The sequence below is a fragment of the Myzus persicae genome, unplaced genomic scaffold (assembly GCF_001856785.1).
Source record: "Myzus persicae strain clone G006 unplaced genomic scaffold, MPER_G0061.0, whole genome shotgun sequence".
Taxonomy (NCBI): domain Eukaryota; kingdom Metazoa; phylum Arthropoda; class Insecta; order Hemiptera; family Aphididae; genus Myzus; species Myzus persicae.
This window is the reverse complement of record NW_019100548.1, coordinates 294,902-321,538: the sequence shown is the minus strand read 5'-3', so window position 1 is coordinate 321,538 and position 26,637 is coordinate 294,902. Positions and strand designations below refer to the sequence as shown.

General features: G+C 29.5%; 1 protein-coding gene across 1 annotated transcript in view; it reads left to right on the top strand.

Moving 5' to 3' along the window:
* Positions 1 to 17,474, top strand: part of LOC111032100 (glycosyltransferase 25 family member) — a 71,015-nt gene extending 53,541 nt beyond the window's left edge. The window contains exons 8-10 of the mRNA XM_022312312.1: positions 10,893 to 11,020; positions 11,162 to 11,365; positions 16,399 to 17,474. Coding sequence (XP_022168004.1) covers positions 10,893 to 11,020; positions 11,162 to 11,365; positions 16,399 to 16,585 — 519 coding nt within the window. The 3' untranslated portion in view covers positions 16,586 to 17,474. The remainder of the gene's footprint in view (positions 1 to 10,892; positions 11,021 to 11,161; positions 11,366 to 16,398) is intronic.
* The last annotated feature ends 9,163 nt before the right edge of the window (positions 17,475 to 26,637 follow it).

Below are 26,637 nucleotides of genomic sequence, written 5' to 3'. Positions count from 1 at the left end.
AGTTTAATTTAAAATTAAAAAGTTGAATCGGAGATGGTTTTATGGGGTGCATGGGGAATGTCCTTAGCCGGCCTTTGTTGTAAATTTGAGCCACTGATAGGTACGCACCTAGTCTCTTTGTCTTTGCTTTGGGTGTCACAAATCCTCAGAAAGGCCCTCGGTGTATGTCTAGCTATATGTTTATTAATAATCATATTTAAAAAAACAATAAAATGAATAATACAATTAGCTTAATGGACTTTTCCCTATACTTTAGTCTATAGGTACTTAAGATGTTGTCTCGGAATTGATCGCATTAATTTGTAAAGTCTTGTTTCATGTTTATGAAGAAAAGGGATTTTACTATATCGCACGCTCACCCCATTTCATTTTCTAATAATGCATTTATATTAATTCTGACTTTTGTAATTTTTTAGTACACTTAAAGACCACATATTTTCAAATATTATGTAATTAGATTTTAATATTATTAGTGTGATTAGACAAACTTTTTTTTCTAATGAAAAATATTGTGCTATAAATTGTTATTCAGATAATTTTTTTGAAAATATTATGTTGACGTATCTAAATTGATATTTTAGAGGTTAAGTAGGTATACTGAAGATATTAGGCCTTATGATGGTTTTATAAAAAATATAAAATATACGTATTATTTAGTCTAGTTAGTAAGTACCCACTCATTATTATACTCCGGACAATTTACAAATTAGAACATTTTGATAAATTTATAATTAATTACTATAATTTTCAATTCATCATCATAGTCCCTCCTTTTATTTTTTTTCTCAGTATTTAATCTAAAACTTAAATCAAATTTAATAAATAATAACTTATTAACTACTAATTAAAATTTATGTAAGTACATCAATATTTAAATCAACTCTTCGACAATTTGCTGTAAACAATTTTGATTCATATTTAAAAAAATAAGTTTGTATCACCACAGAATAGTATTTAAAAAGTATTTTTGTTAATATAGTCCTTAAACTTCAAAATTCTAAAAATCAAAATTTCAATAAATATTCGTTAATACAGAAAAACATAATGGCGCTTAACATTAGGGAATCACTCGTTATGTAGACATATTATAGTGCTGTAAAAATTGAAGGATATTTTGTCAATCATTATCATAGGACGGAACATCTAACGAAACAAACTAACTTGAATAATTAATAAATTAGACGTTAAGCTATAAATACACCAAATAACCCATTATAATACACTGTATGCAGTGAACATTAGTTTGTGTGTAACACTATTGTTTGATTCTCGAGGCGGCTAGGTACCTAATAACTGATGGGAAAGTGTTGTTTTGGGCAAAAATTATCCAACGATAAGTTAAAAAAAATTCAACTGATCTGCCTATGTCTGATGAAAAACTTAAAAATCGAACAATACCGAAAGCGTCGTATAAATCGAGAATTCGTCGTGTAGAAACTACAAATAAATCTCGGAGAAGTACACTTGATGTCAAACGGACAAGTGCGCATTCATGTGGAATAGGCAGGTTAGGTTGTTCCACCACTAGTGTAATACAACAACAGCCTCTCGACGGTGTTGTCCGGACGTCTATCGAAACCGACGTCGAAGGCGGCGTGTCTATAATATACTCTATAGAATATAATATATAGAAGGATACTAGAACAGAATTTATATATATAGGTGTGTGTGTGTGTGTGTGTGTGTGTGTGTGTGTGTGTGTGTGTGTGTGTGTGTGTGTGTGTGTGTAATACAAAGCCTAGGATATATTACGGTGCTTTGTATGTTTTTTTCCAATTCTTTCGATTGAAAGACCAAAGCGCTTTTATCAACAACTGTGCGTATATCATAGTATGAGTATTGTAACATAATAATAATCATATACCTAATGTAATAATAATTACAGTTTACGAAATTCCGATGTTTTCGTTATCAACCCCTATCGCATATTTTCCGGCCGTTATTAGATTTCCAAAATAGTTGTGGCTCATTTTATTACACAGTAGTAACATAGTTTTCAATTATAGCCGTTGTTTAATAATTTAAAATACGCACGCACTCGTACCAATCAATTGGAATGTAATACCATGTCGTACGTGTATATAGTAGTCATTGTTTATTGGAAAACTTCTATTTATTAACTTAGTAATGATAAGAATATTTTGCAGCCGGTTCACTTCAAGTATCAAATTAACCCTCCACAGGCAAGGCTATAAATCCTGACCGAACAGACAAGGGTAGTCACGGGTGAACAATGTGATTTTATTCACTTTTATTATTATTAAAAAAAATACTAATTCTGTATTAATTGTTGTTATATGGGTAAAAGATAGTCAATATTTTTAAAATTTTTTTAAACCATAAATTCACTAATTTACATTTAATACAATTTTATAAGATTTGTTTAAGTTTTTACGTGTCTTCATAAAATTGTCCAACTTCTTTAGTCATAAACAACTAAATAGTTTAAAAATACAGGAATACAATTTTTAAACTTGTTTACTTGTAATTTATGTAATTTATTTACAGCCGAGAATAAAATTTAAATGTTGGGTGATTAGTTGTACTTTTTTTTGTTCAACTGTGTTAAATAAAAAATAATTATAACTGTATAGTTAAATTGTTTTCCAAAGAATTATTTTTACTCTTTTTTTTTTTCTTCAAATATTTCATATTGTATGTAATAAGTTCAATTTGTAAATAGAACTATCTGCCTTTTTTAGTATTATTTACTGAGTTCGTTCTCATTTATAACTTACAAGTCATTTTAGATTTTATAGTTTGTAACATCATACTACACATGGCTATATACATACGAACCAACTGTTTATAACGAATAAATAATCTAAAAATTATCTAGAACTCGTATAGCGACAAAAGACTTTCTTGTTTATGTATTTCGTATGGATGTGTAATGTGTATCTGAACCGTATAATATAACTGAATGTTCGGCCATATAAAACAGTGTAACAATGTAGGAAATGGCTACAATATATCTGCAGTTTGCATGATAAATCAAAATTCGTCATTGATTATAATAAGTTATTATTAATGACATTTTGCTAACATAATGTGTTACTTCAATTTAGTATTATACTAAATTAAGATTTGTATAAAATGTATATAATACTTTCTTATTCTAAATCATTCTATGGTAAACCGCAGTAGTTCACGAAACTATACGAAGGTTAAAGTTTATAGTAATTTATAAGGCTGTGTAGTGTGTATACTATCGTCTGTAGTTCTAAAACTAAGAGTTGCACAATTCACGAATTTAACAGTATTTATCGGAGTCCAGTTCGTATAAAACGGGAGAATAGCGCGTTCCGTGAATTTGTAAGTTATATATAATATTGTTATATACCTATATTTACTTTAGTTTTAGAGTAAAATGGTGTTTTCAACAGCAGAGATCAATAGAAGTTTTGCGGTTTACCTTCATGTTTTTTAACCGTTTATCTTCAAGTAGCTATAGAATCGTTGTATTGTTTTTTATATTTTTCATTTTTTTGTTTTTTTTTTCGTCGTTTTTCATTGTTTTCATTTATTTTGTTTGATGTTTTATTAATTGTATAGTATACTATTATCGAAGGGTTTTAATCTCGTGGTGTAAGGTCATTATTTTTAGTTATGGCCACCACACGAGGGTGCACACTTATTTTAACGAGTATATTCGTATATGTCAAGTCTAGACTTGGATTCGGGTTGATTTCGGATTTTCTTTTCTTTTTCGGTTGAATTATATTTTTATTCATCATATGATTTACGATTGTTTTGTTATGTTTATTTTATTGGAGATAATACAATTTTGATAGTTGATACTGTCTAGATAATCCATAAGTCATGCAATATAAATTGAGTTTGTGATCAAGATATTAAAACAGTCGAGTATTTATTTTTGGTTCATTCAATATATTTTCAAATAAAATGATGGTACGATTTCTAAAAAAGATAATCTTATAATATGTACCTATGATACATTTTTATTTTGCTTAATGTCATTAATTCTATATAACTTCATAAGTTTTACGATGTAAATCAGTGATGTATAATTTTACCCGCACCTTCATTCACCTTCATTTTAGAGGTCTTATTTAAAGAACGTCGTTACGTATTCTCGAGGTTGCTAGTTATTGTTAGATAAAATATTTAATATTAATCTGTGTAATAACTTATAAAAGTCTTAAGCGCATAACATTACCTACTTGGTAGTGCTCCAGGATTATTCTTCTGTTTTAAACATTTTCCCATTTAGTAATGTTTTATGTGCTTACATAATATTATGAATAGTACAATATGAATAGTATTATTTCAAAGAAATTCATCATAATAATAATAATAATAATACAATTATATAGTATTAAATATATTGTTTGACAAAATACATTGATAAGTAAATACATTATTTAACATTTATTTCAAATGATATAAACTGTAAAACAAATATAGCGAAGAAAATACTGAGTGCTAATATTTATAAGAAATCAATAATCATGTTTCATTTATAATGACAAAAACGTTATAACACAATAATCTTTTAACAAAACAAGAAATATCTCGAAAAGGTTTTGCAAGCGATGTTTGAACTGAGCTCTGTTCGAAATTTTTGTTTGAATGAACTAATTTATACTTACTGTAATGCGTATAATGATAGTACACGTGTTGTACTTACTCCGACGTAAACGATGCGAGACAATTGGCCAAGATTTAGTTTTTGTATTCTGTTCATATGTTTAGTTAAAATGTGTTTGATGTTTAAAAACTAGTGTTAGCTTTAAGTTATACGCCATGTGTTGGTGTTTCTTAAATTATTAGCGTTCCTATTTTTTAAATGTAACATTGCCCACAGTTACAAACGATTTTTCAACAGGCAACAGTGATTTCGATAAAAAAATGTATTAAGTATACATTAAATTATAGTACTACAAGTATTGTATACTACATTTTACGAGATCGGAAGGGTAGAGGAGGAGCGTTATTCGAGTATTGCGGGGTAAGCTTATTTATACCTAAAATTTGTCAAAATTGTGTTTTGGGCTGACTATAATTGCTCTGTTCCAGGCAAAAATAAACTTTTTTTTTTAATTAGTCTTAAGTACCATCAACTATGGCTATGTGACATTATTATTAGTGTACTATTAAAAAAATGAAATGAAATACAAACATTTTTGGTTTATATTAAATATTTTAAATATTATTGAGGATTTCAAGATTTGTTTTATGTATACACTATTTATATGTTTAGAAATTAGTAATTTTAGATCTCATGGGCTCCCACACGAGTTATCTCAGAGGGCCTCAGTATTTTGAAAAAAAACAATGTTCTTAGGGACAATAGTGTGTATAAATATTTAAATTTAAGTTTAGAAATTTTAAGTTTTAAAAATTACAAAAGTAATAATTTAAGTACTAATTTAGTATTATTAGGTATATACTATATTCATGATATATTATATATATATTCATTATATATATAGATTATTACATGAGAAGTATAAAGTTTATAATTTTCGAGCGTAGCGATAAAATTTTTTTTTTTTGTAATAACTAGGTATATAGTACCTACAATATTGGCTTGCTAAAAATTTTATTTTACCTTCAAAGTTGTTAGCATACCTTTCAAAAAGTTGAAATGGCGCCCCTGGGGTAGATTTCATCCACGATAAGTTATAATAACGTGGCTAATGGCATCGGGATGTGTTATAATTAGTTAAATATATAGTTGAAATAAGATTTAGTATTCCAAACAACGGATAATGTAGTATATGAACTAAGAATATAATATTGTAGTGTTGTCGCTGATATCAGTTCTCTCAAATCGTCGATAGGTAGAAACGATTGTTGAAATGAAAAGCGCCCGGGGTGAACAGAATTTATAATTTTAATGGGCCGAAATCGTGTGTAAACAATCGACGACGAACGACTGTTTTCAAAGAATTCCGTATATGTGTGGAAATTCTGTCCTCCTCTTCGATCTATATCTGTGTTAATTTCATCATAGTCTACACTTAATTAATTATTGTACCGAATAAAAGAAAAAAAAAACTAACACTGAAAAAATATAAAACATATTATGTAAATATGTATAATATTGGATCTATTATTTATTACACATGGACCATTTTTTAAACTATTAATGTTGATAGCGTACAGTATTTATTACTAAAATGTTCAAATCACCATAGTTTCCATGCCTTCCAAGCTTAGTATCACGAACCTACTTTTAGTGCATTATAAGTAAAATAACTCCGACATTAAATGTTCAAATTTTGATTTTGATGGATACGTATGTTAATATTTTCAGAAAAAAATTAACAGTCGAAAAGGGGGGGATGGGAGAGGAGGGTTCTCATTTAAAAAACAGAAGTTTCTCATGAATTCAAAATGATTGTATATTTGTCTGCTGATTTTCAAAAATTCCAACTCATCATTGTTTAGTAACAAACATCACGTCTTACAGCAGAACACCATGTGATATTCATAAATTGCAGTAATCGATAGTCGGTACATATTATGTTCTTTGATGTGTATTGTACAAACATTTACAATATATAATACAGCGAAGTATGACTCGTCACATGAAATTAGTTCTACAGCAGTCAATAACCATTTAGAAAAAAATTATTTACATTTTTAAAGAATTGGTATTAATGAACATCTACTTTATTAGTATATTTAACATTTTAATTATGATTATTGTTGGTCCCGTAATGTGATATTTAATTAAATAATTATTTAATTAACTTGTATTGTTCAAAGGTGTATGTGATAATTCTGTATTAGTCTTTACACGAATTAAACTGTTTTGCTTTACCCATAATTTGTATTTTCATATGCTATTCATCTTTCATAAAGATAACCAGGTTCGGATTTGTATATTTTAACATATATTTCCTGAGTTACATGCTGTTCGACGAGGATAAAAATGTAGACAAGTGTTATAACACAGTATTCATAAAAAAGTTTATTTTGCATACAAAGCTTATTTAGGTATATTATGCAGTCTATATATTTTATAAAAATGTTTAAGAAAATCCTATTTTATCCTTTTATTTCTCATTTTTTTTAACGGAAATAGTAAAACGAATATTGAGTATTAAAAAAAAAATGATAGTAATTTTTCATCTAATTTATTTTGTATTATTTAAAAAACGATGGCTTTAATTTTTAACGTATATTCATTAGAGTTTAAAATACATTTTCTTATATTTATTCCTAAATTAATGTAAAAATATATTTTTAAGTATTTAATTATATACTTACTACTTAGCTGATACATGCGTACCTACTTAATTGTATTTCTCAATCGTCTCGATCTATAATAATTAAGAGAAAAATAATTTGGCATACTTTAAATTAAGGGTTATTTTTTTAGGTACATATATATGTTTGTGTACACTTAAAAAAAAATTAAAAATAATTTATGCATCAAGGGTTTTTAGAGTGGTGATTCTTTTAATTTTGAATAATTGAATGTCGGTTTTTATCAAATATTATGCTGTGTTCCGGTGATATTTTACTTTCATAAAAATATTTAACGAATGATGAAAAGGTAATTTTTGTAGCAACTTTGTAAATTGTGATAAAAAAACTGTTTCTTTTTGTCTTTAGATGTTTTAAACAAATATTATTTTTAACACCTTTAGCAATTATTACATTTAACCTACCTATCCTACTATTATAATCTTGTTTGGTTTTAGTGACATTGAGTGGTCGAATTTGCTTGATAGAATATCGATCGATCATTACAAATTAAAACTCTTCTTTGGGTATATTCCTGTCATAAATATTGATCTATCTATATAAATAATATATATTATATTGAAATAACTACTTATATTTATTGCCTATGAATATGAATAACAATATTATATATTCAACATTTTTTATGAAAAAAATTATCATTTTTAAAAATTGAAAAAAAGGACCATGAAAGGACCGGGTCTTGATATTTATAATTCCGGTGGATACTAGACGATAATATTATTTGATTTATTGGCAGTAGTTCATATTTACCGTATTTTTCATTATGTTCTATTATCTATCATTAACTGTATCGGCATTAAATTAATTTTTGCAAACGGTTTTATAAGTTTTCAATATTTTTACTTCATTGCACACGACCACTCGCTTTGGGTGCCCTGTATTTGTATGATGATAGAGTTTCGCGGCAGAGTCAACGGAGTTGATGTAATGTTCCGTGTCTACAACAGTGATCCTCCGCCTGGAGACAAACATTTTACTGGCAAATTAGTGGTTAGGGTGCTTCCGTAATCACAGTTTAACCGCGGTCGAGCAGAGTAGTGGTGAGGGCAGCAATACAATTTCGATCAAAAGTGGTTTTGGGTTAGTTGTAACTGTTATAATGTGCAATGTTATTTGATTTTAGAACTTTTTTACAGTCAATATAGTAATAGTCAGGCGTTCAAATTTAGTATCGTGATGTTTCATTGTGGGTAATGAAATATCGGTGGAAATAAACCCACGACAGTGGTGTACCTATTTTGCCTACTTGTGTCGCCGTGCTTGATCAAAATGTTTATGTTGAAATGCCCTGAAAGAATATTGCAAATTTAAGGCTGAGTCGTTTGTTGGTTTTTATGTTAAACATGAATTCATCCATGTATTTCCTTTTTATACGGCCGTTAGAAATGTAGTGACTACTATTTTATAGCCGGAAACGGAATTTCAGATCACGCCCCCGCACGAACCTATAATTTTCGACAGTTATTCCATAATATTTTAATTCACGTGTCAGGAGTAATGTGTATCGTCGATCGCGATCACTGTGTATAGTTATAGTCACGTAAGACCACCAGAGAGCAAAACGTTTGACACGCATACACATTTTTGCAACTCCACTAAAACTTAATTCTAATTTAACTTACCGCGTTCATGCTGAGAACTATATATTGTCTTGAATATTTTGTGTGTATAGTTATAACTGCAAGAGAGTAAAGCGTTTGAACAGCGGAGAACGCATTTTTGTAATACCACTAAAACTTAATCCTATATACACCTGCAGTACATAGCACCTGGGTATCCATATAGTTTTAATCCAGATGGTTGGAGGGGGGGGGGGCGAGGGAAGAGCTGATAAAAATAATGAATATATTATGATACAACTACTAGGCACAAACCCAGCCGCCCAGACCTCGTTCTAACGGTAGTTGGGCAAATTAAACGGGTAGGTACTTGGACATACATTTATAGCATTCAGCTTTCGCTAAAATATACACTTTTTTTCTCTTCTATACGCTCACCGAACACTGAGATAGTAATATGATTTATCGGAATTATTTAACAACTGTGAGTGCATGCACATCAATAAATTATAATAGACAGAATATTACGATAATGATTCTTTTACATTTCATAAATGTCGTGGTTATTGTTGGGGTCGACTGTGCGTTATTGTGACCTTCGCTACTATTTCTACGTTCATTGAGCTGTCTATGTTCACCGTTCGGTGGCGCCGCCAGGGATAATGAATATTGTTAAATTTTATCTCTCTCGACCGCGAAATATCGTGTGCGCCGAGAAGTGCCGTACACAATACGTTACTATAAAATAACTCATTGCCAGCTGAGCTATTGACTAAGACCTATAATCGAAAAAATGTTTACAGTCGACAAACACAAATACGGTTTACGGTTATTTGATAATTATTTTACTATACGTCCAAGATATTTATGTATATACATATATTGTATTTATATACATTATAATACGAAATATATAATGTTATGAATTTCATACCTTTTGAAAGGACGAAATTGTACCTACTGTAACACGAAAACATGTTGGTGACATTGGTCATTTTTATGCACATATACACATGCACGTGAATATATATCATATATACGTAGGTATATTATGCAATTTAGTAATGAAAAGTTTTAATTAAAAAAATAAAATAAAAATAAACCGGCTAGTAAAAGAACCAACAAATATCCAACAGATGTTTATGTTATGATTATTTACGTTACGTTTCTGTCGTAGACAATAACCGAAATGGTTTCCGAACGTGACCTAACATGTTTAGTGTAATTTGTTAGGTACTAGTGAAATAACTGCAATGTCGCAAGTGACCCGTCCACGGTTTTGTCGTTTCAAATTGTGTTCTTTTCCTAGTTCTAGAATCAGTTTTTTGTTTTTTGTTTTTGGTAAAATACGCGGAAAATAGTGTAGTTATTTTGTTTTATGTGTTTCTCTTTTGCACCACTTTTCCGGCCATGTAGATTTATTGTTTTATGTGTTATCCCATCCGTGTAAACGATCATCTATCACGGCGGAATACGATTTTAAACGTTGACTGGATATACTGTTTATTGATTCGTTCGTATTTGACACTCTGACTAGTATCGATTAAGCAACTGTCCAAAACTAGTTAATATATACTATTAGGCATATGTGTACCGATTTGTAGTTGTATAAATTCAAAAACATTTAAGGAACATGCCCAGAATTGATTAACAACACATGGTTCTCAACTTTCAGAGTACCTAAAACAAAAAGTAAAATTACAGTTATTTTCACAGAATAATATGTAGTATGTTTATTTTCGAGTACATGTTCTTAAACGTAATATATATATATATGTATACCATATAATGTGTAATTTAGGTAAAACTTAAAAAAATACATCTGTTTAATCTAATATTTTATTAATACTGTAGGTACTAAACTACTAAGTTTATTTTTATTTTGCACTTTTGTTTGTTGTTAAAATTGTTTAAGTTATGAAAATACTTTTATACAATACATCAAGTCGATATAGTTATGGATACAATATTGTAAAGTGGTATTTTTAAGAAATGTTATATCAAAAAAATTACATTTCCAAATAAAAATATTTATATTTCATTTGTAAAGCCAAAAACGTTGACATTTATGTTTTGTTTTTTTTCCAGGCAACTTATGAAGGTTTAGACGAAGTGTTGGTACTAGAAGACGACGCGAGATTTGAACCGTATTTCCGTTTCAAATTACAAATGGTATTGAACGAATTGAGACGCCTGAAAGTTTCTTGGGATTTAGTGTACGTATAATGAAATGTGTTACTAAGAACCTCGTTGGTACCTTCGTAAAAGACACGTCTTACAATTCGGATCGCGTTCATCATATTTTACGTAAGTTATTATTATTATTATTATTATTCCATTGTTGCTTGTTAAAATAGTTACATTGGCCGAAAGTCGCTAAACGACAACAACGAAAGCTGGTTGGAAAACTCGAAACTCCTAGTGCGGCCCGGCTATTCGTATTGGACACTCGGATATTTGTTGAGCGGACGAGGTGCGAAGAAACTGTTAAACGCCAACCCGTTAAAGAAATTGCTGCCAGTGGACGAATTCCTGCCGATAATGTTCAACCAACATCCTCAGTAAGTTTTGCACATAATAATATGTGTGTGTGTGTGCGTGTGTGTGCCTGTGCGTGTGAATGAATAATGACGATCGAATATTATACCAAAAGATATAAACAATATATTATCAAAATATGTTAAAAGCATTCCCTCTGAGAGGTCGGCGGGAATCCGCTCGTACCAATTATTGTAATACAGTAGTATTCGAGTGTTGAATAGAGAATCGTTTTATTTCCGTATAACTTCGCGTGGACATGTACGGCCAATACCTATTCTCTTTGAGCAAAATGCTATTCTACAACGAACGAATGCCATACATTTATTATTACACACATAGGTATTAAGTACTCTTAAGTAAAATGCAATTTATGCGAAACAACATAATTGAATACTATCATTGTAATAACGACGGTAATAATTCAACTAGAAACGATTTATCTACATATAAGTAGATACTAAAACGGGTAACCGATTATGACGATTTTATCAAAGGTTAGGTTAGGTCATAATATGGCCGTAACACGTTTGGGCACGAAATGATATTTTTGCCTGTGAATTTAAAAAAAACAAACGGGTGCACACTGCACACGTTTAAGTACATATTTTTTCGGACACCAAAAATATCATTACAAACGTTTGGGTACACACGTTTAGAAAAAAATTTTTTTTTCTATTTTACGTTTTGTTAGACTATTTTTTTAGACTATTAGCATTACCCAGGAGACATTACGAGGTCGTTGGCTCTTATAATTGCATCCCAAAACAATTTTTTTTGCAACTTTAATTTAAAAATATTTTTATCATTACAAATTATATTAAATATATTTAAAAATACTATAGAACATTATTATATAACATTTTCTAAACTATTATGTACTATATAAAATCTATAGAAATCAAAATTTTCTTATTTTCCCGTCTTGCTTTATTTTTTTGCAGTTCAGTCGATTACAGTACGTGTCTTACGTATATATGTTGTCGTCAATTTTATTTACCCTAATACATGACTAAATAAACAGGCGTGTCAGCAAAATCGTTCAGCGCATTAAGTGTGTCTCAAACATGGAATAAACGAGTTAATCATGAATTCTTTACCGTCTGCTCGATGTATTTGGGACATAATTTACCGTTTATTCCAAGTCTGTGGCACAGATGCGCAGTGATAGGAAAAGTACGCGTGTTTGCTGACATTCATGTTTATTTAACCTTGCCCAAACGTGTCTTGTTTATGTGTACCCAAACTTCTCTCTGATTTTGCTCTATAAGTTATGGTTTTTTACTCAAATACATTTTATTCTACGTGTCCATACGTTGGTCTATTTTTATTTCAACGTGTGGGATTTTGGGTCAATGTGTCCAAACGTTCACCGCCCTAAAATATGTTATGGTCTCCTGCCTCTACACGGGTGGCGCATACATTACTTTTGTAGGTACATCAACATTTTCAAAAAAAAAATGATCCACTTATTAATTTACATTAAAAAAAAAAGGATTCTCATTGGAAAATAGGAGTTTGTATCCACACACTACTCTCTTTAACTTAATTTAAAAATTATTAAATGCAAAAATGGGGTGCATGCTGTACCTATATTATAAAGTGTAGTAAGTTTTACTATATACAAATCATATAGTACTACCAGGTATATTTTATTATAATATGTGAAATTTAAATTTAAATTAAATATGTACATTTTTTATAAAGCTATGATTTATGTACAACAATATCATAACTTTAATTTTTAAGCTGTTTCTAGACAAATATTGTTTCGTAAAAATAATAAAAATGACCATACCTTCGTGTGCACTACCTAGCTTTATTCATATATTATTAAACTTTGTTTACATTGATTACTACAGTTTCACCTACGAAGTCCATCGTAAAAACTATGATTATCATATTTACCAGTTTGCACTAACTTATTCGTCAATCGTTGCGGGAAATAAAAACAATTTGACTACAATAATGAATACGATGCCCAGCATACATCGTAGGAGGGGACGGGGTGTTGTCTATATCGTCCATCTTTGCTATACCTTGTGAATGTTTTATCACACATAACAAGTTACAATACTGAACGTGTCTAAGTTATTATGTATCGAAAATCGAAAATTCCCAGTAGTTTTCAAAAGCATAAGAAATAACTAATTTTTCGGATTAGAAAGTACGAATACTTGAACGAATCGATGATGACGTGACAGTACGGTACATAGGACGTTTCACTTAAATCGCGGACGCAATGCAATTTTTAAAAACATAAAATTATTTTCATGTGATTTGCAATACTTTAATTTTACATAATTAAAAAACTAAAACTAGGTAAATATTTAAAATGATTTTGCTTTATTAAGTTATTTTTTCTATAAATCTGTTATTTTTATTTAAAATGTGTACGCATTAAAAAGAAGCATTCTTCTAAAGGGAAATACTCAATTTCTTAGAAAGTATTAACATGTCTGTAATTTTTGTATAATATTATGCTTTAATAAAGACAGAACTACGAGGTTATTCGAAAAAAAATGAAGTTGAAACAGGTACATTAAAGGTTATACGTTTTCACCAAATTGACGGAACAATTGACAAGTTGAACAACTGACGTACGTTAAAAATTTATAAAATATAGCATTTATAGCTAAGGATTAAACATTCAAAACTAAGTTTCTCATAAGTTTTTTATATATTTGGAACCATAAAATCTAAAAACTATATAAACACTGTAATACAAATTGATTAAAATTAATTAAAAAATTAATATGTTAAGTTCAGATTTGGACGAAATTAGATATTTAAACTAGGAATAATTACGGTTTTAGCTGTTTTTTTTTTGTAATTTAAAAATATTATGACAGACGTTTTCACTCAGAATCATTTTTCATTTACAGTGATTTATTATATTATTGAATTTAAATTAAACATATTCACTTTAGTAGCCAGTAACCCACTCGACACCTAATGCACATCAGAGCAGTACCCACTTGCTCAGGTTTTTAGTATTGGATTTTATATGTTTAAAATACCCTATTTATTTATTTCGGTCACACCGTTAAGCATAATATAATAAAAGTTAAAACTAAAACTAGGTTATGTTTATTACGATATTACCAATGTTTTTTAGTCCGATAATTTACATTTTATTTTACTTCAACATAAAAATGAAACATAAATTATTGTTTTCTCGTAACAGTTCATTCAAGTGCGCAATATTTTTAAATGTCATTTAAATATAATTAATTCACTGTATGGACCTGCCTACAGAGATCGTTTAATTATAAAACTATTATAGTTATAATTTCTGTAAGTAGTTTTGTTTTTAAGTATATCGTAACTACAAACGTTCTACATTTTTCAATCGATTTACAAAAATCCGTCATTATTTAACTTGAATAAATTTTATTATAGTCTTCAACTTATTGGGCACATTATATTAACAAACAGTATGACAATATAATTAAAATACAACTAATCAAGATTTATTAAATGATAAATACGTAAACAATAAGTATAAAATCGTAGGTCCCACAATAATTTTTACCTTATCCCTATATTTTAGGTACGCATACAATGTAATCGATCAGTACCTACTTACCATAAACTCTTGAACTTAATAAAAAAAAGCTAAAAGATAATTTGTGATTTGTATCAAAACAAATGTGATCTAAAAACAATATCATGTATACTGTATAGTGCCCTAAATTCGTCATCAATCGAGGTGTAGCCTTTAGGTAGACTACCTACACATGCTTCTGAATTTACAAGTCAAGTAAATGTACATTTTATTACAATACAGCATTTACCTATGTCCTATACTATACTGTCTTGAAGTTGACGTTGACACAAAAATATAGTAAATATTAATATTCAATGTTATGATTTTACTGAACTCTTCTCTAAATAAATAAAATATAACTACAAATTATTAAAGCTTTCAAGAAAAACTATTGATTTTTATAATATTATAGGCATTAGTGAAACGAGTTTATACTTGTGGGTACGAATTATTTTCACTTTTCTAATATTTAAGAATGTTCAAACAATCACATACAAAAGTTAAACTAATTATGCAGTTAATAGTTAAACATAACTTATATAGTTTTAGTTAGCCAACTGTACACAAAAAAAACAAAAACACAAAATTAAGCGTGTGTAAAATATAACGTGATTATTTTCACCCACGATAGAACACCCACGTCGTATATTATAGTATATGATTATAGTGTCAAAAGTTAAAGAGATGATGGATTCGATTACGATGATATCACTTTGTGTAACGAATTTTATGCGAACTATGACGAATGGCTTTGGTCGCTGAAGATAAATAAAACAACATATAGTTTAAAATTATTTTCTAAGAACTTTTTTCCCTCTTTTTTAAAACTTTGTTGGAATCAGATATTTTTTCAATATGCGTCGTTTGGTATACGATATCGTAACGGATGTGTATATAATATTATGTATTATTGTAATTTATTATGTATATTAATATAATATTATATACATATACGTATTGATATTAACACTTACAGTGTCTTAGTGCCTACTATACGAGTATACTGCCTAAGTATCAATTGATGCCTATTTGTTTGTTTTGCTGTATCGAAATCGCTATCGCTGTATTTTTTATAGCGAGTAAACAATACGCATGTATAGACCGATATTATAATAATATCATATTACTATTCGATATTGTAGTGTCCGCAATAGTATTGTGATATAGGTACAGATTGGCCCACGACGTTCTCTCATTTGTTCTCTCGTTCAAATCACCCTACGCACATGACGCGGAAATTCACTGTGCCACCCTGTGTGATTGTACGCATACTCTCGTGCGTTATGTACATATATGTATATCATATCGTATCTGCCGCAACTGTTACGGTGATATAATATATTTTATTCTGACACTCCCGCCGGAGTGGTGTGCAAAGTGTGAGCGCGATTTATTCACCAGCACGCTCGAAATGCGTCCTATGGCGCCGTCTGGGTTTTTTTTGGGGGAGGGGGGGGGAGAGAAAAACCACCTCGAATATTAAATAATGATCTGTTATTGTTACAGGGCCGAGTGGTCGGAGCAGTTTGACGAACGCAATTTAATCGCGTTGTCTGCGTCTCCTCTGCTCATCTATCCCATCAGGTACACCTCGGACGACGGTTACGTCAGCGACACTGAAGATTCAGTGACCGTTCAGGTGACGAACGACGAGCCCGCGACCGAACGAAAACAAACCAAAGAAGATTTGTGATCTGCGTGCCATTATTTGTTATTATTTTTTATTTTATAAAATTTTATCATCACAAATATTGAATAACCTGTTATCAAAATCTGTTACGTGTCATATCATATTTTTATATTCGTTAAGATTTTTATTTTTTTATATATACATTTAATCATTAATTATTATAATTATTTACACTGCAATATCGTTAGGAATATTATAATATTACATATTATCATCTGGCAATGAATTCGGCTTAAAGACTACCTATGTGTAGGGGAAAACCGCAGTAATATTCGCATCGTTCATTAGTAATTTCGCACTGACGCGTTCTTGTAGAAAATTTGCTTTTACTGAAGTTGTGGCCCTAGCGTAGTTTTTAGCAAGAGTGGGAAGAAGGGGAATTAAGTCGAGAGTGTTATATAAGATCAAAAAAAAAAAAAAGAAACGTACACTAAAAATGAACTTAAAGGGTATTTTGGACCTTTCGCACAAACTCTTGAACACGGTCACAGCTGGGGAGGACGAGAGGTAAAGCAGTTTTTTTTTTAAAGAAAATTATCAACTCTGTTGATTTAATCATTATTGCCAAAATAAATTTTGTTCGTTTTATTTTATATAGACACGAGAGACATTCCATTACATTTTATGATTGGTCAAATATGTATTTTTATATTATGTTAGGTACACTTTTAGAGGACAAATAATATATATAATATAACATAAGTATATTTTTATTTTTTAAACCGATGATATTTACTAACTATGTATAATCAAATTGAAAAAGTGTTTCTTATACCTCAATAGACTGATCGATTCATTTTTATAAGACTTACATAGGTACACCGATGATAACGTTTTATTTATGTGTTTTGATCTACAATTGGAGTGTAAATGATGTAAATTTTCCAAAGAATTGGTTTTTTGTTACCAAAGACAAAACTTTTTATGTGATGAATATTTCAATAAACTTAGTATTTGAGTTGTAAGCGTTAGATATAATACTTTGTAAACGCATAAATTATTATTTTAAATATTAAATGCCATATTTATTTAAATTAACTTGTTGTACTTTTACGCAGGTATTAATATATTATTGTTTTACACATATTATATTATATTTTAACGCTTGGTTTAATTATTGTTCACCATCGCCGCACGTCGTGACACGAATGCGTGTGTCTTCTGTCAGAAGCGGTGACATATTTTAATATACTTAGTGTTGTGTTATCATGTAAAGCACTCGATTAACATTTAACAATAAGAAGCTTAAGAAACCTACTGTTGAATCTATTACGAGTTGTGACGTGTATAATAAGACCTACCAAATGACTGACTGTATGTATAGGCATATTAATACTATAATATATCATATTATTATTATACCACGATGCACAGTGTTAAGGTGACCGAATTTTTCATTGACCGCGGCGAGTACTGTCGAAGCGGAACAAGTAGACTTCAACCGTTGTGGTAACCAGTTGTTTTGCCGCAATAATTATAGCCGTCGAACGAAGTCTTAAAAAATTCGGACTAAATTTAATAACAATTTTTAATAACTTCTCACACATTATACGACGGACACACGCTTCTTGGGACTACGGTCGATCGGGTCAAATGGTGCCGCGGTTAAGCACACACACAAGTCAATGACGTTTGTCTGTTTTCAAGTGTTCGTGGACTTCAGTTCTCAACCAACCGCACAATATGGCGTTGTGTCGATGGAAATATGACGTGGTTATTACTCAAGATGGCCGTTAATTTAGAGCCAGAGCGCTGTCAGTTTTAAACTTATTTCTATTTTATTGAATGCGTCACGACCCGCACGCCAACGGCGTTATTATTAAAATGTTCGAAATAAAAATAAACATTTTGCCATGCGGTAATGGTCTCGTCAATGGACACGTCGCCGGTCGCGTTCGAGTGCGTACGAACGACGTCTAATCAAATATTATCGTATTATCGTCGTCTAACACTCACACGACGTCCATAAAATGTCTTTAAAATAAACGTCAATAATATTTTCTCTTTGAAAATGCGGCCGTAGATAATATTTTAATCGAAAACAGCAAAATTTATTTCCACTCATAACCCACAAACATTTAACTTGGTAAAGCCAATATTTTCTGTACAACTAGGGAGATGTACGTATCATATTATAACTGATATAGTACAATTAATAATCGCTGTTTACGTTTATATTTAGGCACATAATACATAATGGCGTATGGTATATTCAGACTATTAACTATGGGGTACCTACATACACATTTTATACTCATATTATGTATGGGCAGTATATTTTATATTGATTCTTAAATAACTAGCACGATTTATTGAACGCTTTAACTTTAATGACTGTAATAATATTAAAAAAGTCCAATCACTATACAGTAGAATATTATCGCTTCATTTTGTTTTTATTTTTTATTTACTTTAAGCATCGGAAACCATGGCCAATTACAGCGTTATGTAGGGCGATTACGGTTGGTTTAGGAACACGTGAGTATGTGGGGCGGTTATTCGTCTGCTCTATAAAAAACTCGGTGGGTCACCCATCCGGGAGCTAGTGACGCCGGGCGATGCTTGACCCATTAATTGACTGTGACCAATTACCGCGGCACACTAGATCCCCTTCATAGTTTTGTTTCGTACCGTAGTCTGACTTAAAACTTTAAATAAATTACTCAAACTGCATCAGCGTGTTTAAGGGTTGTGAATACAGTTTGATTATTCAGAAAATGCAATCGTCACTATACTATCCATAGGCCGTTTAAAATATTTAGTAGGTAGTTATTAGATATATTATGTTATGAACTTGTTGTTTTTGTTTTATTGTATAGTTATCTAATACAAAATAGGTGTTATACTTACCATGACGTATTAACAGTTGATACAGGCACTTACTTTAAATATTTAACTTATTTGATACATTTTGTTTCACCGTGAACCTCGTAACGGACGATAGTCCTCCTTTGTTCCCACAAATTGTACATATTGTCGATAATCAAATCAATAAAGTAATGTGTTTACCAGTAGTCATTATTGATAACTTCATAAGGTGTTATGGCTTGTCAAAGTTAATTCCATTCACCGTCAGCGCTTCGCACAAAGCAGTGCTTTGAACTTTAATTCTTAAGGTCAACTCTAACCTTCAGTAAATTCAACATTTTAGTGGAACTATGAAACATATTCTACTCGATGCCGTCGGTGTCCAACTATCAAGTATGTATATATTTAATATGTTGATTATTATTATAGGAAATTCAGCTACAAATAAAATTAAAACGTATTAAAATATTAGATACAAACGATGATTATCTGTAATAACCACAACGAGTTTTTAATGCTTACATACTACGAAAAAACTAAATGTACTAACATATTTGTATGATTAAAACTATTTAGGTGTTGATGCGTAGTTATTATGTGTTCGATAAGGTGTTATGCGAATTTATTTTTAGATTTTTTCCTTGCAGGGGAACACAACTAATATTTAGCGGATTACGATTTAATTGAACAAAACTGTTAACTATTATAGGTACCGGCATAAAGGAATATCAACACATCGTGTTAAAATAGTTTTTCCATAACCGTGTAGATTTTTAATTATTTCAACGAGTCCTCAAAATATTGTTGTTACACTTAATCACTCACGTCATGATGGTTGATCACTGTTTTGCGTCGAGCACAAAAATATGTTCAGTTGGCGCACACAATAGTATACAGTTATACCTAGTTTGTCTGTATAATATTATTATTACCAAGTCATTTTTTTTCCTACTCAGACGGCAAGTCCTTAATCTGAAAGCAGGTAGTTTTTACTTATACTACTCGTATATTTATATAAAATGCTCGTTTGTTTAAATCGTTAACAACAATCGCTCTACGGGAGACTCGACGAACATAATATTATTATCAATTTGGCATAGCACAGAATATCGCAAACGATGTTCGTAATGTCAGTAAGTGTACATTCGCAGTACCTACTCGTAAGAAAATATCTACCAAAACGGAAACGTAATTAACATGCGTAGCACGGTTAAAATAATACGCGTAATCAACGACCTTCGTGTTTGTGTGTGCAAGTATATACGGCCAAGTTGCATGAATACTCTCGGGAATCATATTATATTTTAAACAAATAGGTGTGAATAAGACAAATTTTAAACTTGATTATCGTTTTATAATAATTATTTTAAATTGTTTTGAATATATTATTATGTGAAAGTGGAATCAATGAGGAATTGCTGCTGAATAATGTACAGACAAAAATATTACATGCCTTACATTTTGCCTAAACTCTTATATTCTAATAATATGTATTGTGGCGCCGAAGACGCTTTTCGTACCTACTGGAATAAATACTGAAATTTTCGACCAGAAACTCTTCTCGAAGTTGAAAATATTGGAATATTATTTCTATAACTGTCTAGTTTGTACTAATTATACTAATTACCTATATACATTTATCCTCTAACTTTTGTTATTATTCTAAAAACATTAATGGCAGACATAGTATTACTTAAATTATAACTTTCTATACGCAAAGAAATCATTAAAAAAGAATGACAAAGTTTCAGCTGTTACAATTTTATAATAATAAAGAAAAAAACAGACATTTCAATAGTTAGGATTTCGATGAAATATTATTATATTGTCATTCAAAAAATATTATCATTAAACTTTCCACGCCACTACATTCGATGATATAAGCAAAATTACTTAACACAATTACATTTCAAAAATATTTAAATTTTCATTGCGAGTTATTTATACTGCGAACCTATTCCAATCGGTTTATACGGTATCGGTATGTCAATATTGGCTTATGCATAAGTTAACAACAGCTAGTAATATTAAAATATGAAATAATATTATTATAATTTGTTCGAATTATTTGGCATTGATTTGTTTAAATTATAGGACCTTTTGGCTATTATTACTAGTACAAAGCTAAATTACTTATATAAATACAATATATTCCCCATCGATATATCTGATATAGTCTGACAGACGGTCTTCGTTCGGAATCGTTTTCAATTCAGATTTAATACATAATATATTAGTCGTTCGTTACATTGACATGCTCAATGACGAGGCACCTACAAGTGATACTCACTACAGCCGAGTGAGTTTCCGAATATTTTTGATTTTTTTAAAATCTATAACCAATCATTCAACGAATTCTCATTTTCATGCACAAGTGTTTAGGTTTATTAATATCAAGTCGAGTAATAAACATATAGTTATACAACCGTGTCAAATAACGTTATCATGTTACAGTCTCCAAAAGCCTCATAATATTATTAAACTATATGGGATGACCGCAAAAAAAAAACCCCTACATTGTACAACCACTCAACCTCGCTCTAATCGATCTTTATACATTTTTTTTATAACAGTGTTTTTCCACTGTGTAGGTTGATAAATGTTTTTCTACTAACTCGTTAGTATTAGTTATAGTAATAGTAATTGCAGTAGTAGTGTAGCAGTAGTAGTGGTAGTGTAATTTAGTTTTCTTCCGACTGAAAAAAATAAACGGTGTTCTTTATTACAACTGGGAATCTTTTTTTTTTTTATTATTTTTGTTTACGATAATATTATTGTTTTTCGTTTTGGTGTGATGTTGCAGTTTCAAATTTTAAACGTTGGTTTAATGAAAACACGCCAACTTCACAATGACGCCAGACACAAAGACGAAATAGCAGAAATTATTATTTCCTTGGACAAAAAAAAAAAATACGACGAAATTTATTAGCTATTTTCTCAAGTAGTTATACTACATATAGGTACTTATTATATCGTCTTACTCAGACTTGTCCCGCGAATGTATACATATATTGAATTATTGAACCACTTTATTTATTATTAACTTTAAGTTACAAATTACAATGGTTGAATGGTAATACACAAGGGGTAGGATTTCTCGAATATATTACCAGAACATATTATAAATAACAAATGATTAAACCAAAGAACCAATGTTCGCATTTAGTTAAATAATATCATTTTATAATTAATATGTGTTGAGAGTTATACAAATTAAACAAATATATTGCAACGCGTTATAAGCTGGCTTAAATTTATTATTTTAGTTGTGTTGGTAAAATTGTTTGGTACACTATTGTAAGACTATTCAATACCGTACTTGGAAAAATCTAAATTTCTTTTGTCAAACTCTCAATGTGAAATCTTAATAAGATGAGATTCGGGTGAAAAATATATTCAAAAGTATTGTTTAAAAACTAACATTGTGAAAGAATGAAAATTCAATATAATTTTTGTAGCCGTTATCGAAATGGACAGAAATTCACGAAGATCAATTTGAATGGCCGGGAAAAATCTCCGCTTTCGATTGCAACGAAAAGCCAGTTCTCATTTTATACAACACTTTTATCATAATTTATGGTAATTTAATATTATTGTAATTGAAAACAACTTCGATGATACCAAGTATAAATATTATTATTATTTTCAATGTTTTGAAGTTAATTTTTTTTAGTTTAATATCGACTATCAAAGTAACGGTTTAAAAATTTGTTGAAGTTAGAATACGAAAAGAAATAACTATCGTGAAAACGCAAATACATGTTAACTAAATATAATATTATAATAAAACCACAATGTTTTTTATTTATGTTTCGTGGCTTTAAAGTTCAGAAATGTTTTAAAAATATATAATTATTTAATGGCTTAAAATAATGCTTTTCATAGAAATGAAATACGTATGAAAACTGAGCTTGGAAAGCCGCAGTGCTTGAACAAACACTATTCACTATCAATACTTTTTTGAATTTGAAATAAGTATGGTGCACTCGAGTTGAAAAAGCTAAAATAAAAGTCAACTTTCAAAGTAGACAATACAGTTTATCGAGGTAAAATTCAATCACAGCGAAATCAAAAGCTCCAAGACCTGAATTTTCAACAGCTAATATAAAAGTTTTTAAAAGTAATACCTTGTTGACATACCTAACATTTTTGTTTTTAAATTTAAAAAACTTGAGCGTTAAAATTCTAATGCACGATCGTTCAGGTTGATATCTTGACAGAAGGATGACAAGTTTTTTTTAATACACTGTTTTTAAAAATAATGTCTCTAGTAACAAAAAATATTCCAAATGTGAAGATTAAAAACTGTCACCTCATGCAGAGGAGCATATGTTGACATTTGTTTTTTTTTCAGCTGGTTATTATGTTTAGAACTGTCTAGTCTCAATAAGACCCAAACAGTTCACAATATTGTTTGAAAATTTAATTGGTAACATCTTATTTTCAAAAACAATCAAATATCTATTTTAATTTTAACGATAAATATAAATAAAACAAAATCCATTGGTAAGCCTAACCCTAAAATTTAATATTATTCCTCAGAGTTTTTGCAATATTTGATTTTACCCTAAGGTTATTTAAGCCCATAAATAATGCTTCTTGTCTATGTTGTGCTTGGGTTGGGAAATGAGAACAAATAGTGCTCTGGATTCTTCTTTTGAAGAATTTAATTTGTGTTATCTCGTATTTAATTTTTTAATGAAATTCATAAAAAAAATATCCAACTTCAACTAAGGTATAATTATAGCTGCTATCCACTTCACAAAACATTGAACATCAAAACCAGGCTTAAACTTAAAACTCACTTTCATTTTTCAATGGGTTCAAGAAATTACAATAAAAATATCAAAAGTACATAGTCACAATATTAAACTTTAAAATAACTATTTTCAGGCTCGATCAGAAACCTTGAAAATTTGATATTTAATCTCACATAAGTTATATAAAAATATTAAAAATTCACAGGCATGACTTTTTTATAAGCAATTGAGGTTAAAATGTTGACACGATTCGTCGAAATTACGTCAATCATTTTCAAACTAGTTTGTTGTTACATAATTTTCAATTTTATTCAACTTATTGTTAATAATTTAATATTGAGTTTATCATGGGTGGTTATTGTTGCCATTAAAAAGTGTCAAAAATATATAAGAACATTTTTTCTTCTAGACATATGAATTTAAAATTTTGACAAAATTCGATGATTAAATAAAGATCAATGATTTTAATTTTGTTGCTGTAATTCAGTAACTATTAATCGCTTCAAAGACTTAAACCTTTTTGAAATTGCTTATCATTTATTTCATAATTTTTTAAATACAAAACATTTTCAAAATATTATGATGACTAATTTTAAGCTATTTATTTACTTCTTACGAACTTATTCACGTCGTTCGCATGACTTATAATTTATCACAATTAATACACATAATAATTTTATAATATAATCGATTTTGAGAGTCGTCTTGAATTCTTTCTGTGGATATTTGTATGACCAATGAAATGAATAAAATATAAAATATCCTAATCCGACAGACCGTCTCCGTTCAAAATTCAAATTTTGCACTTCCATTACCCAGTGACCCACTCGACACCAACCGTACAGTAGAGTGGTACCCACTTGCCCATTTGAATAATGGAACTCGTTAAGTCGACTTACTCGAACAACAAGTAAATACAAATTGGCTTAGGCATGTAATGTTGTCAAACTGACCGTTGGTAATTTAAATTCAGACTTCTCATGCTATCCAAATATATATAGCTAGTACAAGTCTCCATTACTTCATACATGATTGAGATCCGGCTCATTTGCCGCATTGAGTTATAAAGATTCGTTGAATATTAACCACTGCCAAAAAAAATGAGTGGGTAGAGATGGGTTTGGTTAGTTGTACAGATGTATGGGTATTGCCGATCATTTTCCAAATATTATATTAATTGTTAGTTGTTGCAATGTCTGAAGTTATGTTTTCCAATTGTTTACCAAATTATTTAAAATTTAAAAATTAAATGCTGTGTGGCATGTTATGTGAGAAAATGACGCATGCTTGAATCTATTGGTTATGTAATTTTTCTAAAGACAATTTTTGGAATGTAAAAACCCTCGAATCACTCTAAATGTTTTTTTAAACATATATTTATTAAATTGAAAATAAATTGAGCTTCTGAAAAAATCGTTCAACTTCGTTAAAATCTAAACGTCGTTCACTTTCACGTTCAATTTAATAGAAATGAGTGACGTTCACATATCGTTCACTAAATATGAACGTGAATTCATGAACGACGTTCTTTTCAAACACTGTATAATATACTACAGCTAATCAAAATAGTTTAAGTTTTATATTATGGTAATTTTAAAAGCTTTTTTTAATAATTATGATGTCATTTTCATGTATTAAAATGTTGTTTTATGCGTATAAATACCAAAATGTGTTTCAAGAGTTTTGCAGAGTTTCAATATAGTTTACCCGCATACATACTTCTCCAACTTTTTAAGCTCATCGTAGTAAAATAAAAATACATACGAAGTTATAAAATATTTTAGACATAAATATCATCACAATAATATAGATTCCCTGCTATAGTACAATCTATACATAAACCTAGTTTATTTGTTTGAGGGTTTGCTCATAAAAATTCCTTTGAACCACTTAAAGTTATGCAGATAATTCTAATTAGAAACATGGTAATGGACATTATTATAAAAATGACTATTACATAAGTTGCTTATTTAAAATCTTAAAAACATTTATTTTGGTTATCTACCTATACGTAAAAATGTCAATTATAGAAATATATAAAAAATGAAAAAATTTTAAATATCATTGTAATAAAAAATCAAGAAATACCACCAGTGAAAATGAAATACCTATTAATTAAGTCAAATACTCAATTAATGCAAATTTTCTTATAAATAGACTAATAAAGCTGTATAATAATTTAGGTATAATATTAAAATTTAAAACTATCAAAATGAATCGAGATTTAAATATGATATTAAATTAATATATTATATGCATTGTACGGTTATTTCATTGAATGGCCCACTAATTATATTCAAATTATTAATGATTCTCATGTCTATCTCCTAGTTTATTTTATGTATCTCATATATTAAAAATGTATATTATAAACTAATTGCGAACTCCCAGATCCGCCACAAGTTTTATTTAAAGGGATAAGGTAGGTATTGTGAATTCTGTTTGTACCAACCTTCCGTTATTATGGTTCAGTGGCAAAAATATGAA